This window comes from Botryllus schlosseri, chromosome 10 (assembly GCF_051294905.1).
Source record: "Botryllus schlosseri isolate E-star chromosome 10, Bs_hap1, whole genome shotgun sequence".
NCBI lineage: Eukaryota > Metazoa > Chordata > Ascidiacea > Stolidobranchia > Styelidae > Botryllus > Botryllus schlosseri.
Genome location: NC_137245.1, coordinates 28,259,400 through 28,278,550, shown reverse-complemented (window position 1 = coordinate 28,278,550; position 19,151 = coordinate 28,259,400). Strand labels below are relative to the sequence as shown.

General features: G+C 40.3%; 2 protein-coding genes across 2 annotated transcripts; one reads left to right on the top strand and one right to left on the bottom strand.

Annotated features, from left to right (window-relative positions):
• The first annotated feature begins 7 nt into the window (after nucleotides 1–7).
• Nucleotides 8–10,035, top strand: LOC145447668 (protoporphyrinogen oxidase-like). Its single transcript, XM_080325923.1, has 10 exons — nucleotides 8–166; nucleotides 1,141–1,244; nucleotides 2,486–2,638; nucleotides 3,391–3,561; nucleotides 5,520–5,637; nucleotides 6,719–6,849; nucleotides 7,372–7,567; nucleotides 7,787–7,901; nucleotides 8,676–8,876; nucleotides 9,850–10,035. The coding sequence occupies exons 1-10, from the start codon at nucleotides 10–12 to the stop codon at nucleotides 10,013–10,015; spliced, it is 1,512 nt and encodes a 503-aa protein (XP_080182049.1). The 5' UTR covers nucleotides 8–9; the 3' UTR covers nucleotides 10,016–10,035.
• A 1,098-nt stretch (nucleotides 10,036–11,133) lies between these two features.
• On the bottom strand, nucleotides 11,134–12,236 carry LOC145447684 (ubiquitin-conjugating enzyme E2 variant 2-like). The gene has a single exon (XM_080325942.1). It carries the CDS (start codon nucleotides 12,179–12,181, stop codon nucleotides 11,756–11,758), a length of 426 nt encoding a protein of 141 aa, XP_080182068.1. The 5' UTR covers nucleotides 12,182–12,236; the 3' UTR covers nucleotides 11,134–11,755.
• Between the last annotated feature and the right edge of the window lie 6,915 nt (nucleotides 12,237–19,151).

Below are 19,151 nucleotides of genomic sequence, written 5' to 3'. Positions count from 1 at the left end.
TGAGCGAATATGTCCAAGATAGTTGTATTAGGCGGTGGTATCAGTGGGCTGTCTGCTGCATTTTATCTGGCACGAAGCCTGGCCGCCAAAGCCGCTTCTTATGAAATAACACTGATTGATAAAGGCGATTTGGGTGGTTGGGTGCAGAGCGTGGACACAGGAAAAGGTAAGGCTGATGGTTCTACGGCTGGGATTCCCAACCTGGGGTCCTACTAGGGTGTGCCATGAAAAGATTTGAATCATGAAAATGAAATTTAATAAAAATATCAGAAAAGCAATGAGCTATTTTTCACCTTGAGTTTTCTTGCTTTGCTCCACCGCCAAACCAGCCATTAAGACCATAATCAGAAGAAGAACAAGCCCAGCCATAACAATAACTGAGCGTGTAATGCGTGATTAATGCCGTATCATGTTTTTGCGTGTTGTATTGATATCATTTTATCATTCTAACTACCGGTTAGGCTACTGCATCTATCGTTATTTTAATTAAAATACAGTTTCTTAAGTGAAAGAAAATTTGAAAAATAGGGTGGTCATTAGGGCTGTTCTAAAATATTTTTTTCATATTCTACTGGCTAGTACATAAAATAATGAGGTTTTCTGCAAAAACGCTGTACAGCAAGTGTGACACGATTCTGACCTGTGAAATCATTTCTGTTATAGGATAAGTTTTGGGATTTATCAAATAAAATATGAAAATCTCAAATCTTGATAACTTTTTTGCTCAAATTTTACTGGCCACCCAATGAAATCTGTATGTTGTCTCAAAAAAACGATGTATAACAAATTCGGGTCAGTTCCATCCAATATGAGCAAAGTTATTTGATTAAAAAGATTGAAGGTAATAAAAGAATATATACAGTGACCAGTTTTATAATTGACAAGTAAAGAATTTACCACCGTGAACACTAATTTTTCAAATCTAAAATTTACTACTGCAATACTGGTAACTTAGCTTTTACGGGTTGGAAAGGCCAAGTTGGCTAGCCTACTCATCGTTTATTTTAGACGATCGAATAAATTTTTGGGTAACCAGTAGACGTTGAACAGAAGAGTTATTATTGAACAGCCCTGGTTTCTTTGAGGTTGGGAACCCCTGTTCTACGGACTAGGGGTTGAGTGTGATGTCACTACGTTCAGGTATCTTTGAACTGGGGCCGCGTAGTCTAAGGACAGCTGGTTTTGTCGGAGCAAACGCAATCAAGTTGGCTGATGAGCTTGGACTTGCGGATTTTATGATTAATGTAAGTTGTTGTTTATATCTGCTGTCGAGTCATCAGTGTTGCTAATGAAGTATTATTATTATTTGATACACTGATAAGTGTATAATTTTTTCGTAATACATATTTGTAGAGTAAATAAACATTATTATGAATGTACTTTTGGAAGCTGTATCTGAGGAAGCTGTTGCAGGCACAGAAATTCAATATACATTTGAATAACATATTGATATTGAAATGAACCTGAATAGTTTCAGCTGACACTGGTCAGCAACTAGTAGAGAATTGAAAAGAACGTATATCAATAACACTGTTCAACACATATTTTTAGGCAGGCAAAGTAAGAGTGGTTTTGGGGGTTCTGAAGGGCACTGATTCCGAATATGACCTTAGTTTTATCAAATTGGCTCTTGTTTTAGAGATAACCCATGGGGCTATTTTGACCAAAATCTCCCATTTTCGCTGTAATGGTTAGATAGAAAATCGGCCAATTGATACAGGAGAATATGTAGCCTATTTCAGTTGTGCAAAAGTACAATTTTTAGGCTTGACAAACTACTTTTTCGACAAACAAATATTTTGCACCAGGTCATGTTAATATTGATAGAATGACTGAGCACGACATGAGGGTTCTTCATAGTCAATTATCTATTTATGCAGAGTATAAAATTAGAAAAAACTACGATTTTCTTCTTATCAAGTGAAATATTCAAAGGTAAATACGGTAATTTTGGGCTTTTTTAGGGGTATAAATATATCCTGAACAAGAGCCAATCTGGCAAAACTAATGTGATATTAGTAATCAGCAACCTCGAAAACCCCAGAAACGGCTCTAAGATGTTCTGCCCAAAAATTTTTTTTGCATTTTGTGGACAAGTGTAATGTATTCATAGGCCTATTGAAATAATTCATCAGCCACTAGTAGGCATTTGGAAAGAACATTGTATATCAACAATCGTTTCACAATGATATTCGAGTTTATTTCAATATGAATATATCATTCAATTGTATACGGTATTGAAGTTCTGTACCACCAAAAAACATTATAAAAGTTAGTAACCATTGATCTATTCCGCCTGCATATTACTGTGTAATGTATATCAATACAATGTTCTTTTAAAATTCTGTACTTGTTGCTGGCGGGGATAAGTCAAAAGCAGTTTGGTTATTTCGAGATGAATGTAGGCCCTATTATTCAATTGTACAACGAAAGCTGTATTCAACTTCTCTACCATGGATCATTTACTCAAGGTTAAAATTTGCAGGTTAAACGCGACACGTTAACTGCGAAACATCGCTACATTTACGCAAACAATCAGCTGAACCCACTGCCATCGTCCTTGATGGAGTGTTTCAAAACGATGGCTCCGTTACCAAAATCGATTGCATCGATATATCTGAAAGCCATTTTTAAGCAAGTATGTTGATTTTATCCTCATTAGTAGGTATTTTGGTAACAGTCCTGTGTGTTGATCACGTCTTCACAGCTATGTCATTTCCAGTAACGCGTGTAGCTTTGTAATTCATGTTTTGTATGCTGTGAAGCGACCAGTCAATGTTTACATTCATTCAGTGGAAAATAGTATCAAAACTATAATTATCATAGTTGATAAAAAATTTGAAACTGAATCCGTTCCTGTTTCGGAAAAACTGCCCGGATTTCTGTCTGGTTACAATTCCAAATTCGGATCGTGACTTTTTGAGGTGTAGAACTTTGAGATCGATTTTATCGAAATATTTGCCATGAAAATGTACACCACAAGCTTTTCATATATCTTCATATTTACGTTATACTTTATTTTTTGTTTCTTCCGGCTTTATCATTTTGAAATATTTTAGCACATATGTAATTTGTCAAATTAGTCCTAAATCCCAGACTCTAATTACTGCTTTTCCTGAAAATTCTACATGAGTGAGAATTGTATAGCACGAACCAAACTTGCTGTACAGACATTCTCCATTCTCATGCTTATGGGAATAAACTATGATTTATTATATGCTGAACTTTTTGTTTCTTTCTTATACAGAACTGGATTCAATTTAAAAGTTTATACAAATTTAGTAATTCTAATTGTAATCTAATTTGGAAAAGCAGGGTATTTTCTCGCTGTCCAGCTCTGATCCTCGCGACTTATTGCAATGATATTGTCAATGTTGTTGTGATTGACAGGCAAATGCCGATGCTGAGTCAGTGTATGACGTCATCTCGAGTCGTTTCGGTGAAGAAGTCACTCGTTGGTACGTCGACCCGTTTGTTCGAGGCGTTTTCGCAGCTGATTGCAAACAGCTAAGTTTCAAAGCGGCATTCCCCGGAATATGGCAAGCGGTCAAAAATAGAAAGGTTAGCACGATGACTAGAGCACGGCCGAATTCGGATTTTTCAACGGATACCGATAAAACTGATTACCGTCACCGATAACCGGGGCTGTAATGACTCGAGTCATGACTCGATTGTAGTCGAACTCGAGTCTAGATTTTTTGGTGACTTAACCGGACTCGAGACATTGTGCGTGACTCGAACCAAGGCATATGACCCGAGACTAGGACGGCCAAGACAGACATTTCATTGTAACTAGGAAGAATAGTAAAGTCACCACCATATTGGTATTTAGTCCAGCAGTTCTGATACTTGGAAAATAAGGCCAGAACTGTTGAGAGTGAGGAAATTTGCTATATGATGAATGCTTGCCATTCTATATCATTCGAGCAGAGTTGAAAAAAGTGGGTTGAACTGAGAACTGAACACTGAACTGAACGCGGGTCAAATCGCTATGACTTGGACTCGGGTGTGAATTGAAAATGACTCGACTTGACTCGAGTTAGAACTATATTGATAAGATTGACTTGTGACTTGGTTACAACCCTGTTCGACACATACTATGACCTATTCAAGTCTCGCGTAACAGGACTGATGTTTGAAAAAAATAGGCCAATAAACCGCCCATGATGTGTTTGAATAAGCATGTTTAGGGTGAGAAAAATGATTATATTATGAATCCGAGCCTTGTCACCCTGGAAGACTTTCACAGAAGTGAGTTGAATCTACCTTGAACCAGGGTTGTAACCAAATCATAAGGCTCCGAGTCACAAGTCAATCTCACTTTTATAGTTTTGACTCGAGTCAAGTCGAGTCATTTTCAACTCACCGCCGAGTCCAAGTCATCGAGCAGAGGGTCGAGTCCCAGTCATGGTATTATGACTCGAGTCCGAGTCCAAGTCATTGTGTTGACTGCTCAGTTTCTAGTTAAAGTATTGTTAAACCCACATTTATACCTCTGGTTGGTGATATCGAATGGTTCGCATCTATAATATACTAATTTTCCTCACTTTTGGCAGTTCCTGGTAGCGTTTTCAAGTATCAGTACCAATAGACGAAATCCCAATAGGGTAGTTACTTTATTATTATTCGAAATTACAATGAAATGTCGGTCTTGGCCGTCTGTGTCTCGAGTCATATGACTTGGTTCGAGTCATGCACAATGACTCGAATCCAAGTCGAGTCAATACACAGATTGACTCGATTCGAGTCATTTCCGTATATTGAGAAAATGACTCGACTGGACTCGAATCAAAACTATTAAAGTAAGATTGTGACTCGGAACCTTGTGACTTGGTTACAACCCTGCCAACAACCCAAACATATTCAGCCAGTATTCATAAGATATGGCATCCAGCTTAAGGCCAATTTCCAAAACTTCACAGCGTATATTTAAACAGTTTTACAGCCATTGATATGCTTGGGCTATTTGGTTAATCCTGATTTTAGTAATCATTTGTAATAAAGCCTTTTCAGATAGGCTGTTCTTACTGCTATATAAAGCGTCTGCGAACCACCATTTGTTGGTTATTTACGTTGACGCAAAATTAATTGTAAATCTTACTTTGATCCCTTGCTTACGTTACTCTTGATTCTGTTACGTTCGTCGGCCGTATGTTGCTGTTGCTGTGCTAAGTGTCAGCTATCATCATCAAGTTGGGCGTGCTATTGTGTTATTAAAGTCGTGGATCACATGTATGAATTACAACGATTAGCATCTGTAGATAACCCCATAGACAGGCTTCTGCGCCTATAATCGGCAGCGCAAGATTCAGACTGCCGCGCAGAAACATGGGCAATGGACGTGAAATAAATTAGAACGGCTGCATCTGAACTCTTGTAATCTACAAGAAATAGATTAATATTCCCAGTCTATCAGTCGCAGATTAGAATTCTCTGACTCCATACTACCATGATGTGATATCACGAAAATCTCCGATATTTTTTTTGCTTTAATGACCAATGCTGACATTGTGTTTCAGCTATCCATGCCCCGAAAGCCACGGCTCGATGAAAAACTTCTTCATTTCCAAGAACACGCTTCCTGTGCGATTATCGACAAAGTCAGAAACGAGGGGTGGAGTCAGTGGAATCTCGAGGGTAAGTGTTGATGCGTGGTCTACAATAAAGCAGTCGCAACATCTATAAGCAGTTAAACAGATATATCTAAACTAACAGAAAGTTCTAGGATAAAATAGTAGTCAGATTTCTACAAAGTTCTGAATTTTCAATATACACAACTAGCGCTACTCATTTTTCAAAACTCGCAACTACAACTAAAGAACTAACAACCTTTAATAATCCGTAACTAACTAATAACTGATAATACAAATTAATACAAATGACCGACGGTAAGTAACATTGGAGATGGAGTCGGCATTTCAGAAGGATGGGGTTTCAAGTTTGAAGCTGGGACCTTGTGACTATTTGTAGCGATGACTCTGAGCTAGCAATGGCTGCTGGAATATCACACCGCAGAACATTCTCGATTTCAACTAGAAACCAACTTGAAGGTGCTACTAGAACTAGAAATACTGAAAAAACAGTAGCTAGCCAACCATCAACTTACTAAATTGGTAGCTAGTACAAGTCTGACGACTAACTTTCCATGCTAATAAGCAGCCTATTGGACAGACTTGTACATGTACTTGTACAAGCTACCAATCAACCAACAACTGTTATGGAGTAGTTCTAGTCTTAGTTGCGGGTTTTGAAAAATGATTAGTCCTAGTTCTCGTTGCGAATTTACAAAAGTGATTAGTTCTGGTTACATTTTTAATTGCATATTTTGAAAAGCGAGTAGCTCTAGTTCTAGTTGCTGGTTTTAAAAGTGAGTACCCGGTAGTTCTAGTTTTAGTTGCGGGTTTCGAAAAATGATGATCTCTAGTTCTGGTTGCGCATTTTAAAAAGTGATTAATTCTGGTTATATTTCTAATTGCATATTTTGAAAAGCGAGTAGTTCTAGTTCAAGTTGTGGTTTTGAAAAAGTGAGTAGTTCTGATTCTAGATGAAGGTTTTAAACGGCGATTAGTTTTGGTTCTAGTTTTAGTTGCAGGTTTTGCGGAGTGAGCAGTTCTAATTCCAGTTGCGCATTTTGAAAACCCAGTAGTTTGCACAAGACCGATGCTCTACGCCGGCGGTTCTTGGTTATTGATTGATATTTTGAAACCATTGGTATCAGGCGGCCTGGCGCAGTTCATCAGCGCTTTGGAGCGAGGATGCCAGCAACACAACGTGGAGATCTTGAAAAACACAGAAGTCGATCGTTTGTTTGTGCAAGAAGATGGAACGATCTCCGTGACTTGCCAGACTGTAGGTAATTTTAGTTCCGCAATTCAAAGATATGTCTTCTGGTTGACTAGTACTACTTGCAAGTTTTGGTTCTAGTTCTAGTGGCGGCTTTTCAAAATAGAGTAGTTCCTCTTCTAGTTGGGATTTCTTAAAATTCAGTAGTTCTTGTTCTAGTTGCGTATTTTGAAGAGTGAATAGTACTTAGGATTACCGTACGCGGTACGCCCGCTTTTAAAAGGATTTGTCCTCTTTTTTGACTTTTTTAAAGTGTCCTTGGAGCATGCCCAAGTGTCCTCTTTTTTGAGAATTTTGGTTAAATATAGGGCAAAATTCAACTGAGAGACAGTGAATCAGTACTGAAGTAACGCTCCGGCAGCTATTTTTTTTAGTCGACCGACCATGAAGTTTTTTCAGGATTTACCTCCGTTATTGCAAGTCTGAAAATTTTGAAAAGGTGTCCTCTTTTCAGATTTCCAAAATATGGTAACCCTAGTAGTACTAGTTCTAGTCACAAATGCAGCTAAAAAAATTTGCAATAACCAGGTTGATCAAGAAGAACATTGTGAGAGAACGATAACCCCGGATCACGTCATCTCTACGATTCCAGCCGCCAGTCTCGGTCAATTGGTGGCTGACAACGACCCGAAATCTAGCAAGCAAGAATATCTCAATGAAATTTCTCAGAAACTCACGAAGATGGACACTGTCAATGTCGGGATGGTGAATCTACAATATGAAGGTGGTTTGACTTGTGTCTGAATTTTCATTTGCCTGTCGGTGTTTGGAAATGATTTGATGTAAAGTGAACTTATTTTTTGTTGTATTTCTTTGTCATTCTAATTCTAATCTGATTCGCAAATAAAAACTAGATATCATTCTAATTCTAATCTAATTAGCAAAAGGTAGTGCGGAAAAGTTTCCATGTTCAAAGCCTTTAAAATATTGCTATATTTTGCAGGACCTCCGAATTACGTTCTGCCTAAACTCGGATTCGGGCATCTTGTGCCATCGTGCGTGGAGTCAAAAGTACTGGGTATCGTGTATGATTCGTGCGTGTTTCCGGAACATGACAGGTTAGCAGAGATGACTGAAGTGTGTTGAATCATGCTGCAAAGTCATGAAATATGCCATAAACTACCATAATGTTACCTCCAAATCAATAATTTTGTGAAATACTTCATAATGTCATGAGTCACTTTGTGTATTGACTCAACTTGTAGTCGAATCATCGCTAACTCGACTAATTAATTTGACTCTAATTCTGAAGTTTTTGCAAACTTGTATTAGGCTACTTCCTTCAGGTGGACTGCTTGTATTTGGCAGTTTGGGTGTTTTAGGCAAAAGTATGGCTAGGCTTTATTACTTTCTCTGAACTTCCTTGGATATCACCGATTTTACTCTTACATGAGTAGAAATGTACGCCGTTACATCTAATTGAGTAGCAACCCTGTACCGAATATTAGTAACATTTTTTGTTTACATTTATATGTTTTCCATTCCTGATCTAAAACGCATTTACTTTGCCACAATTTCTCATTACTGCAATCGAGTTGTGGGTAGTTCTAGTTACCAGGTTTGAGTAGTTCTAGTTCCGGTTGCGTATTTTGAAAATGGGGTAGTTTGCACAACAGGAGTGATAATTTGCTTTGAAGTAATATCTTGACTTTTGATTGGAATATGTCGGAAATTGGCAGCATATTTCATTTTCATCGCATAGCATTTACAATTGTACCGCGACTGATCTAAAAGGCTTTTATTTTGTCACAAATTTATGCTGTAGAAAAGATGCCGGTCAAGACAATATATATTTCTGCACTCCTGCATTATATCTGTGATTTTGTCTGCAGTAAAGAAGACTTGCCATCCACCAGGATAACTTGCATGATGGGCGGATCGTGGTTTAATGATTTGTTCGGTGATCCGGAACACGTGAGAGGTCACGAATTGGAGCAGGCCGCGTTAGAAAGCGTTTCGGAGCAACTCGGCATACGAGACGAACCCATGAGCGTGATCACAAACTTACACAGAAACTGCATTCCGACATACAGGTCTGTTTTCAAAGCTAGAGCGAAATATCGGTAACCGGATTTGTGAAATGTTTCTATGGTCTCATTTTGGTTCTAATCAAAATTCTAGTTTTCCTGAAAACGCTACAGGAGAACTGTATAGTGCGAAACTAGCCAAGCTTGCTGTACAGACATTTGTCATTCTCGGGGTTGTGAAAATCAACTATGGTTTGGTATGAACTGAACTTGCGTTTTGCGAACTCAGTAGTTCTAATTCTAATGTAATTTGGAAAAAAACTGCAGCTATAATTCAAGTCTAACTTATTAGTAACTGTGGAGTTCCTGAAAACGTTCTCGTTGTCCAACTCTGACACCGATTAGTGAATATTGAAAAGCGATTTTCATTAATGAATCCAAAATTTTCTACCAGGGTTGCAACGCCTCGAGTCGTGACTCAACTCAACTCACGACTTTCTAATGACTCGATTTGACTAGAGTCATTTTCGAAAAATTTGGAATTGGCTCAACTCGAGTCAATTTGTGTATTGACTCGACTCATTGCACATGACTCGAGACTCAGAAGGCCAAACCGACATTTCATTGTAATTTCGAAGAATAGAAAAGTTGCCACGGTATTAGGATTTCGTCTGTTGGTACTGGTACTTGAAAATGCGACCTGAAACTGCTAAAAGTGAGAAAAATGAGTATATTATAAATGCGAACCATTCAATATCACCAAACACTGTTATAAAAAGTGGGTTAACAAGACTTTAACTGGAAACTGAGCAGTCAACACAATGACTCGGACTCGACCCTCTGATCGCTGACTTGGACTCAGTGGTGAATTGAAAATGACTCAACTTGACTCTCGAGTCAAAACTATAAAAGTGAGATTGACTTGTGACTTGGTTACAACCCTGTTTTCTACACTAATAACTTCGCTTCTGTAAGTTGAAATTGGGCCAAATGAAATGTACATCGCTTTTGGGCACTAATGCAACTCGTGCGCATGCAGGGTGGGCCACACAGATGTGGTCGAAAATATGGAAGACACGCTACGGGAGCATTCCATCAATCTTCACCTGGGCGGCATGTCATACTGGGGCGTCAGCGTCAACGATTGCATCTACAACAGCAGATACATTGCCGATCATATATCTAACAAAATACTATCCGAATAAATTTTTATCACGCTACACAAGTGTTGTAATGACGCGACTTGCAAATTCATGGTGACTTGACTCAACATGTAATTCAGAGAAATCGAGCCAGAACCCCTCTTCTGTTGGAATAAACCAGAAGTAACGGCATTAGTTTCACTCAAGTCCAAGTAAGTAAAATATCAAGTATTCAAAGCCTATCACAAAAGCTGAAAAGTCCAAAACCCTCTCGAGCAAGTGAGTTAGTGATAAAAGCGATGGTTTCGTCACAATAATGAGTTGACATTAGGGTTACCGGTACCACATCTTGAAAATTTGACAAGAACGCTTTTTCAAAATTTGAATAATCCGGATAAAAATGGTAAATTCCTCCCGAATTTTTGTGGTTGGTTGACTGAAAAAACTCGACTACAGAAGTATACAATTTTGTTGAATTCTTCGTTAGGTCATTTTCCAGACTCGACTCCGGACATATACACTGCCGTTGAATTCGCTGTTGGTTGACTGAAAAATAAAATGATTAAGGTTCAACTTTCCAGCTCAACTACCGAGATACCCACCAGAACGTTTGCTTGAGGATTTCCTGCATCTCAGTCGAATTTTAACCTATATTTAACCAAAATTTTCAAAAACAAGACAGACTCCCAGTAAAAAGGACATTTGGGCGCCCTCCGAGGACACTTTCAAAAGAGGATGTGCGGTAACCCTAGCTTTAAACAAATCGTGAAGGTTAGTTGATCGAAACTGAAAACAGCCGATTTTGCAATATGTACTTAAAACTTTATTGAGTTTAGAAAAAAAAGTCGCTTTTACTAGCCACCCGATTTACCCACTTTTTACTTCAATTTTGTAGTGTTGACTAACAAAAACGGCTCGAACATATGTATAACCTGTTTCGCGTCATTTAAGCCAATTTACGGTTGAACATGTCCATTATCCTAACCGTTAAAGCTGTAGTGGACGAATTGCCGAAAATGAGGACATTGACTGAAAAGCAAAACTTAGACTAGACTCATACTTGAGGCCATGATCTGGACTCAGAATTGACTCAATAGTGAATCGAAACTTCTACCGACTCAACTTGTTTATAATCCTGCCCTAAACTGATCTCACTTTGACGTGGCGCAGATACAAACAAATTGTTCACTTGTTGGGCTTCGTTATGAAGGCCTAGTTCATCATCATCAACTGCAGTAAACACGCACATATCAAAAACCGTGGCATTTCTGACGACGCTGCTTTCATATTGAATACACCTAGTTACTTAGCAGCCTAGTTAACATATTGCAAAGGATAAGAACTAGGGCTGAGCACAATGATTCGAGTTGAGAGCGATGATTCTTTCGAGTACTGAAATGATACCGTACTTGCCGCTAAGAGACGAAAATTACAGTTTCGATGGTATTTTCCATTGTGAAAGCCTTGAAACTTCGATCGGTCGTGTCATAGAAACATTCATTACAAAGAAGATACACAGCACGTTACTGGGAATGACGTCTGCGAAGTCATTATCAACCCACATCATCGTCACAAAGTCCAATGAAAGCGTTGTCAAAAATACGAAATTATCTTTACTATGTGTACAACTGGCATTATATTCTTTGTGGTAGCATAAAAGATCTCATATCTCACACATCTCTCATATAGTTGTGACGCCATAACGATTGATACTCGATTCACAATGGAATCACTCAGAATACTCGAATTTGCCCAGCCCTAGTAATAACAACATCGCAAAGCAGTTTCTTACACAATACTACATCAGTACATAGTGCCTTCCGGGGGCTGTCTGAATTGAGAATATTGTTTGTCCGCCATCATTCTTCGTAACTCTGTAAGAATGGTCTTCATCGTGTAGTTCCGTTGCCATCTCGACAAAACATGACACTTTGATTGATCTACGACGCCGTTGGCTTGGTTCACCCAAGGCGCATTGATCCTGGTTACAAAACGGACGGTAGGGGGTTTATCGGGGTACGCGTCACCGCATCTGATGTGCAGAGAGTAGACTCGGTTTTCAAACGGACTTCTGCCCGGTCCCAAGATCATTCCGTTCCAGTTAGTCAGAGTCGAGTCGTCGTCGTCATGCAGGCCCCAACTGATGGTCCCGTCCGCGCCACCCTTTTGGCCTTCGTCCAGTTCTTCAAGAAGACGGAAATTACGGGGTACTACGACTGCTCTAGCCATTCAATATTTATGTCTACACAGAAAAGTAACACACTTCTTCATTATCAACCCACAACTAGCTGCAAATAGCAATTTGAAAATTGTAATTCAGCATGCGAAATGTTGCATTGCGATCACAGCCATACGAATATCGGATTTGAGCCTATACCTATAATTCGCACCAGTGGCGTGGACTGGGGGTAGAATCCAGAAACCCTTTATCCCAGGGGCTGGCTTCATACAGCTTACATAAAAATGGGGCCCGCGGCCAGTTTTGTTCGAGTCCACATACATTTGCTACCAGGAATAGACAAACTTGCATTCCAATTTAACTGATGCGCACATGCAGTCTTTACGAAGGGTTTTTACTCCGACATGCAACCAGAGTTCACAGAACTTGCCGACAACTTCCTCTACCACAGATCTCATTGACTTCAACAGTAATATAAGTATATTATGTTGATAAATTCTGATCTCTATGCAATTAACCCGCTATGGAATCTCCGTCCTTTTTTTGAAATAAATCCTGCGTGATAGGAGCTTTTTTCGCGTGACAGAGCCAACTTTGCGGCGTGTCAAGCAAGGTTACCGATTTCAAATGACTGTGCTAAGTCAGTGACAAGAGATCAGATGCTAATGGTTGGCAACTGGCAAGGTGCAAGTACTTTACCAACAGATCCTGGCTTAAGGATTAGGTCAAACATTATATACCACATACTAACTGGAATATAGCATTTGGGGTGGCTGAGAACATAGACTTTTTTCAATCAATTTTTTTTTTAAATCAAAATCAATGACCCGTGACCGCGTGCAACTGGCGACCCAGTCGGCGTGATCCTGCGTGCCGTGGACACCGATTCCATACTGGAAATTAACTTAAAATTCACATGATATACAATCAATTCTTTGTGTATATATAGGTGGATAATCACACAATTACTGTTTATAGATTCAAGAATCCAGCCCACCAACTGATCTATCCCCTTTCCAAGCTCGACTTTACCCCCATTTTAAAACTTCTTATAGCTCTCACAGAGGGAGTAATCTACTTATCCTGAATGCATTCGAATGTTCACATATTTCTTCCTGTCATTGTTGCACACGGTCGTAACGGCCTAAATCTTCATAACTAACCATTTGTCATACTCGATTATGCCCCCACATTCAGTCATCAATAGAGCACCGAAATTGCTTTGTGAGCAAGTCATGATTCACATATCGCCGATATATCGGTATTATATATCGGTACTGGATTGAATAAAACCTAATCTATATTTTGTTATGCCGTGACTGGCATCTGTATAGGCCTACGTATAGAGAATTTAACAGGAGCAAGATGATCGGATCTTTGTTGCATTTGTACTTGACCCGATTATTCCACTAGAATTTAGAACATTGTCTGTTTTTGAAATATCCCTCCTCTCCCCCGGCTAGCACCTTCACAGATAACCCAAACCAAGCCAATATTCACAAAATACAGCACCTACTTTGATGCGCATTTCCAAAACTTACATTGATTTAAACAGCTTTACAACCCTCACTATGCTTGGACATGAAATAAACTAGAAAGGCTGCATCTGTACGCCTTTAAACTACAAGAAATAGATCAATATTCCCAGTCTCCATGATTCCTATACTACCATCCTGTGACGTCACGAAAATCACCGATATTTTTTACCTCAAATGACTGATGCTGATATTGTCAGCCACCCGATAAGCTCCGACTTTATACCAGTGGTTCTTAACCTTGCCTCCAGCGCCCCCCAGGGGGCGCTGGCGATTTTGAAGGGGGCGGAAACGCTCAGGGGGGCGCTGGGCTCAGGGGGGCGCTGGAGGAAAATGGCTTTGCAGTAGATGATGTGGTAGTAGGAGATATCCTTAATGAGTATTCGGAGCGAATCAACACCGAAAACTTCGTTATATATAGCCTACAAAAGACATATAGGTTCATTAGCCAATGGGCGCCTAAATGACTGGCACGGAATGTTCCTGTCTTGGCAATCTGAACCTCAGAAGACGAATTCCATCTGGCTGGAAAAATTATATGCCAATGAAAAAATACCAATTTGAAATCGTGTGCGTCTTTTAGTTTAGTACGATTGGGTGACAGGGATATGTAGAACTAGATATCCCTGTTGGGCGACTCTATATTTTTTGATATAGCAGACAGGAGGTCACGAAATAACATCATGCAACGAAGTCATACCAACGGGTCCACCTGCCCGAATATGTTTAATTATATGTTATGGGCCCTAAAATTCCCAAGACACCTCATAATGTTCCCTCTACGTTTTGACGAGTCTGCGCACACTCACCAACTCACTGCGCAGACCCTTGGACAACAGTGCGTAGCGACTAAAAAAAGGTCATAACTTCGGATTTGTTGTGCGCAACGTAGATTTTCTGTGCGCAGAGACCGTGTCACCACTGCGCACGTGCGCAGTTTAGAGGGAACATTGCATCTCACTCAGCTCTAACGGTAAATCTGGTAACGTGAGCAGAGAGGACAAGAAATTGATAGCAATATATATGCAATTCCCGATCTTATTGACCGATTTTATCATGAATTATCGAAAATTTTCGCGCTTCGCACTGGCTCGCTAATCGGTACAGCTGATTTCGTGGCAAAAGCGAACAACATGATGGGGGGCGGTCGATTTATCACCCTATGGGAGCCCAAGAGCCAAGTTTTTTCGGGGGACCTGACGAAGTGTCGTTTCGTTCCTGCCAACGGGTATACGCGCGAAGATGCATAATCATTATTGCGGGGTCCTACCTTTTCAATCACACATCACTCAGCTCTACCGGTAAATCTGTTTACGTGAGCAGAGAGAGAATGAAAATTGATATTACTATATATGCCATTCTCGATCATATTGACCAATTCAATCAATAATTAGCGAAATTTTTCGCGCTTCGCGCATCTAGGCGAGAATTGCTGGCTCAGTAAATGGACACCCAATGTAGATGACCAGTATCAGCAAATAGCGGATAGCCAAAGGGGGGTCTTGGGGCGAAGCCACCCGGAAGTTGGGTTTATCAGCCTATGGGGGGCCCATGACCAACGTTTTTTTTTGAGGGGGGGGCTGACGAAGTGCTGTTACAGCCCTGGTACCGAATTAATTGTACCTACGGACACGCCCGAATATTTTTAATTATCAATTATGTGCCCTTTATTTTCCAATACAACAGCTCACTCAGCGCTACTGGTAAATCTGATTACGTGAGCTGAGAGGATAAAAAGTTTATAGCGACGTATACAAGTAATGACCACCTATTCATTCATGCATTATAGAAAATTTTGGCACCTAGGGCGACCAGGCCACACAAACTTTGCTGACCATCGGAATCACGCTACGTGGTTCTTGGGGGCGAAGCACTCAGAAGTTTGGTTTATCACGCTATGGGCGCGCAAGGCAATCGTTTTAAGGGGGTTTGACGAAGTGCTGTTACGGCCCTCCCTCTTACTCATTGTCTTTATTACATTCCTTACAATATGAGGTTGGGGGTCGCTGGTGCACGATAATCTTTAAAAGGGGGCGCTGGAGGAAAAAAGGTTAAGAACCACTGCTTTATACGATAAAATACGACAAATACAATAAGAAAATTGTAGATATTTGTGAGGCCTAATTCGATTGAATCATATATTGATATTGAAATAAACCCGAATATTTTTGGCTGACACTCGTCAGGGTAATTATCAGCAACAGTAGAGGATTCAAAAGAACATTGTATATCAATAATCATATCACAAAATGATAAATATGACATCACCAGCATGAAATTTCACCCAGCTGGAATACCCCTGTGATTTAATGAGGATTTGGCTCTCTTTAGGAATCTTCAGTGATTGTAGGGTTCAAGATTCTGCAGCTATATCTGTATTGCCTCCTCACACAATTGACTGAAACTGTAGATTCACATCGAAGTGAAATCGTTTAAAATATTGGATTATTGTTGGTTCATAGAACCTCCACGAACCTCTTAATTGGACCCTATCGGTCCGTCGACACTATAAAGGTCGCTATACCCAGTTTGCAACATCCAACATGTGTAGGCCTACCGCCCATTATTATGCAATAAGCCGTTGCATTTTTGACGGTGAAATTGAAATGAACACGCAACCGATTCGAACAGAAAAAGCTATCATCCCTAAATGAGTAAAGGCCATTTTAAATGCGGAATACACGGTAAGTTAGGGCTCATAAAGAACCCTCACACCTCAAGAAAAATTAGTAAAACACGCGATATATACCATTATGATATTTCGGGAAATCTATCCGGCCGGCCGGCGACCCAGCCAGGAGAGGGCGGATATAAATTAGTGATGTCAGTATGTCGGCGATGTCAGCACTTACTACTTAGCCATGTCATATATTTACGGCGATTTATGGTTCACGATGCGTTAGTGTATAGTTCAGTTTATTGTATCAAGTATTTTCATCATTTCGCAACATCACAAGATTGCGGTTATATGGGGTTGGAGTCAGCCCTCAAGTTTACCGGACTAAAACATGACATACATATCGATCTCGCCTTCCGACACATGCCCCCTTTTTTGTGCCTGTCCTTTTCTATAATGTTGTTATACTTTTCAATTTGTTTCAAAGACTATACCAAGTCGTTTCGACCACTGAGGAGATTGGCATTGGGACGCAACAACGCTGTCTGGCGAAACGAGAGAGTAGCTCAAGAGAAAAAGAGCCAGACAGCATGTTGCGTCCCAATGCCAATCTCCATAACAATAAAAAATTCGATGCTGATTGTGGGAGTTCCAGGGCCACGAGCAGAATAAAATTTATATTTTCGTAATCAGTGCAGAGTCAGCTTTCGATTGATACCCGTTCTACCAAATTTAATGCTCGGTAAGCCGGTCAAAAATGACCGTCAAATTGCCCGTAGCCAAATAAAATTTGTGACGTGATACAATTTCACTGAAGCGTGAGATTTGGCTGTGTCGACACCATATTATAGGACACTTAGATATAACTGAAGTGACATAATATGTCGGTTAACTGTAACTCGGTAGGTGCAAATACGAGAGTCTTTATTTTTCATCCATCCGAAATACAAACCAAATTATGCCATATCGTGGTCCGGTCAAGCGCAGATTACTATTAATTTAGTAGAATTCGCTTATATTAAAATAAAGAATAAAACACTCACTCTCCTAGAAATCTAGAATTATAAATAAAACAGCAATATGCCGAAAGGCCCGGGTCGCAGTGTTGAGATGCCGAATGCATCATAGCAGACATCTGAAACCTACGCCCGCTAGGGTGCAATGTAGAGCGACTGCTGCATTTGGCTGCAAGTGCAAAATGGTCAGTCAGTTATTCTCCGTTATTCTCTGCTGTTTCGAAATATATTTCGTTACGCCTCGAACTCCGCTTTCAGTATATTGTAACCGTCCGCTATGTCATCACATCGATGGGCATTGGGCAATCAGTCGCCAAATTGGCCTGAAACTCGTATGGCTGACTTCTCCGTTATTCTCTGCTGTTTCGAAATATATTTCGCTACGCCCCGAACTCCGTTTTCAGTATATTATAACCGTCCGCTATGTCATCTCATCGATGGGCAATCAGTCGCCAAACTGTCGTGAAAATCGTATGGCTGACTTCTCCGTTATTCTCTGCTGTTTCGAAATATATTTCGCTACGCCCCGAACTCCGCTTTCAGTATATTGTAACCGTCCGCTCTGTCATCTCATCGATGGGCATTGGGCAATCAGTCACCAAACTGGCGTGAAAATCGTATGGCTGACTTCTCCGTTATTCTCTGCTGTTTCGAAATATATTTCGTTACGCCCCGAACTCCGCTTTCAGTATATTATAACCGTCTGCTATGGGCAATCAGTCGCCAAATTGGCCTGAAACTCGTATGGCTGACTTCTCCGTTATTCTCTGCTGTTTCGAAATATATTTCGTTACGCCCCGAACTCCGCTTTCAGTATATTATAACCGTCCGCTATGTCATCTCATCGATGGGCATTGGGCAATCAGTCGCCAAATTGGCCTGAAACTCGTATGGCTGACTTCTCCGTTATTCTCTGCTGTTTCGAAATATATTTCGCTACGCCACGAACCCCGCTGTCAGTATATTGTAACCGTCCGCTATGTCATCTCATCGATGGGCATTGGGCAATCAGTCGCCAAATTGGCCTGAAACTCGTATGGCTGACTTCTCCGTTATTCTCTGCTGTTTCGAAATATATTTCGTTACGCCCCGAACTCCGCTTTCAGTATATTATAACCGTCCGCTATGTCATCTCATCGATGGGCATTGGGCAATCAGTCGCCAAATTGGCCTGAAACTCGTATGGCTGACTTCTCCGTTATTCTCTGCTGTTTCGAAATATATTTCACTACGCCCCGAACTCCGCTTTCAGTATATTATAACCGTCCGCTTCGTCACCCCTCGAACTCGAATGGCTGACTATTCGCTTACATAGATTCTGATCTCAGCTTCATATGTTGTGTTTTAATTGTCATTTAGCTCGAAATTTTATATATTCCGCCGTCGACACGTTTTAGAGTTGCGTATGCGCGTGTCTATAAAGGTCAATGACCGAAATCTCCGCTCTCCGCTTCCTCCGTCTTTTAGGAATCGGCATTTTTGGCTCTCTCCGCCGCCTCCGTTGTTTCCGCGTTTTAGGGTCCGTTCTCCGCTTCCTCCGCTGTCTCCGCTGCCTCCGCTTCTCCGTCTTTTAGGGATGCCCTACCGTATACGTTTACGTTGGGGCCTTATTACGTTGTAACTCCAAATGATAACAAAGGAAAGAATTGATTTCGATTAATACAAACGTAAAACGGCATAACTATAAAATCCGGTAAAGCGCTATTGGCGAAAGCAATAAGCGAAATGTATTTACTGTTGTGTCAGTGTCAGTTACAGCTCGTGAGTGAATTGGCATTTTTAATTTCTTACTCCGAGTTGTTTAAATTTTGGTTGTAAAGTGAGAGCACCAACCCTATCGGAATGTAGGGGT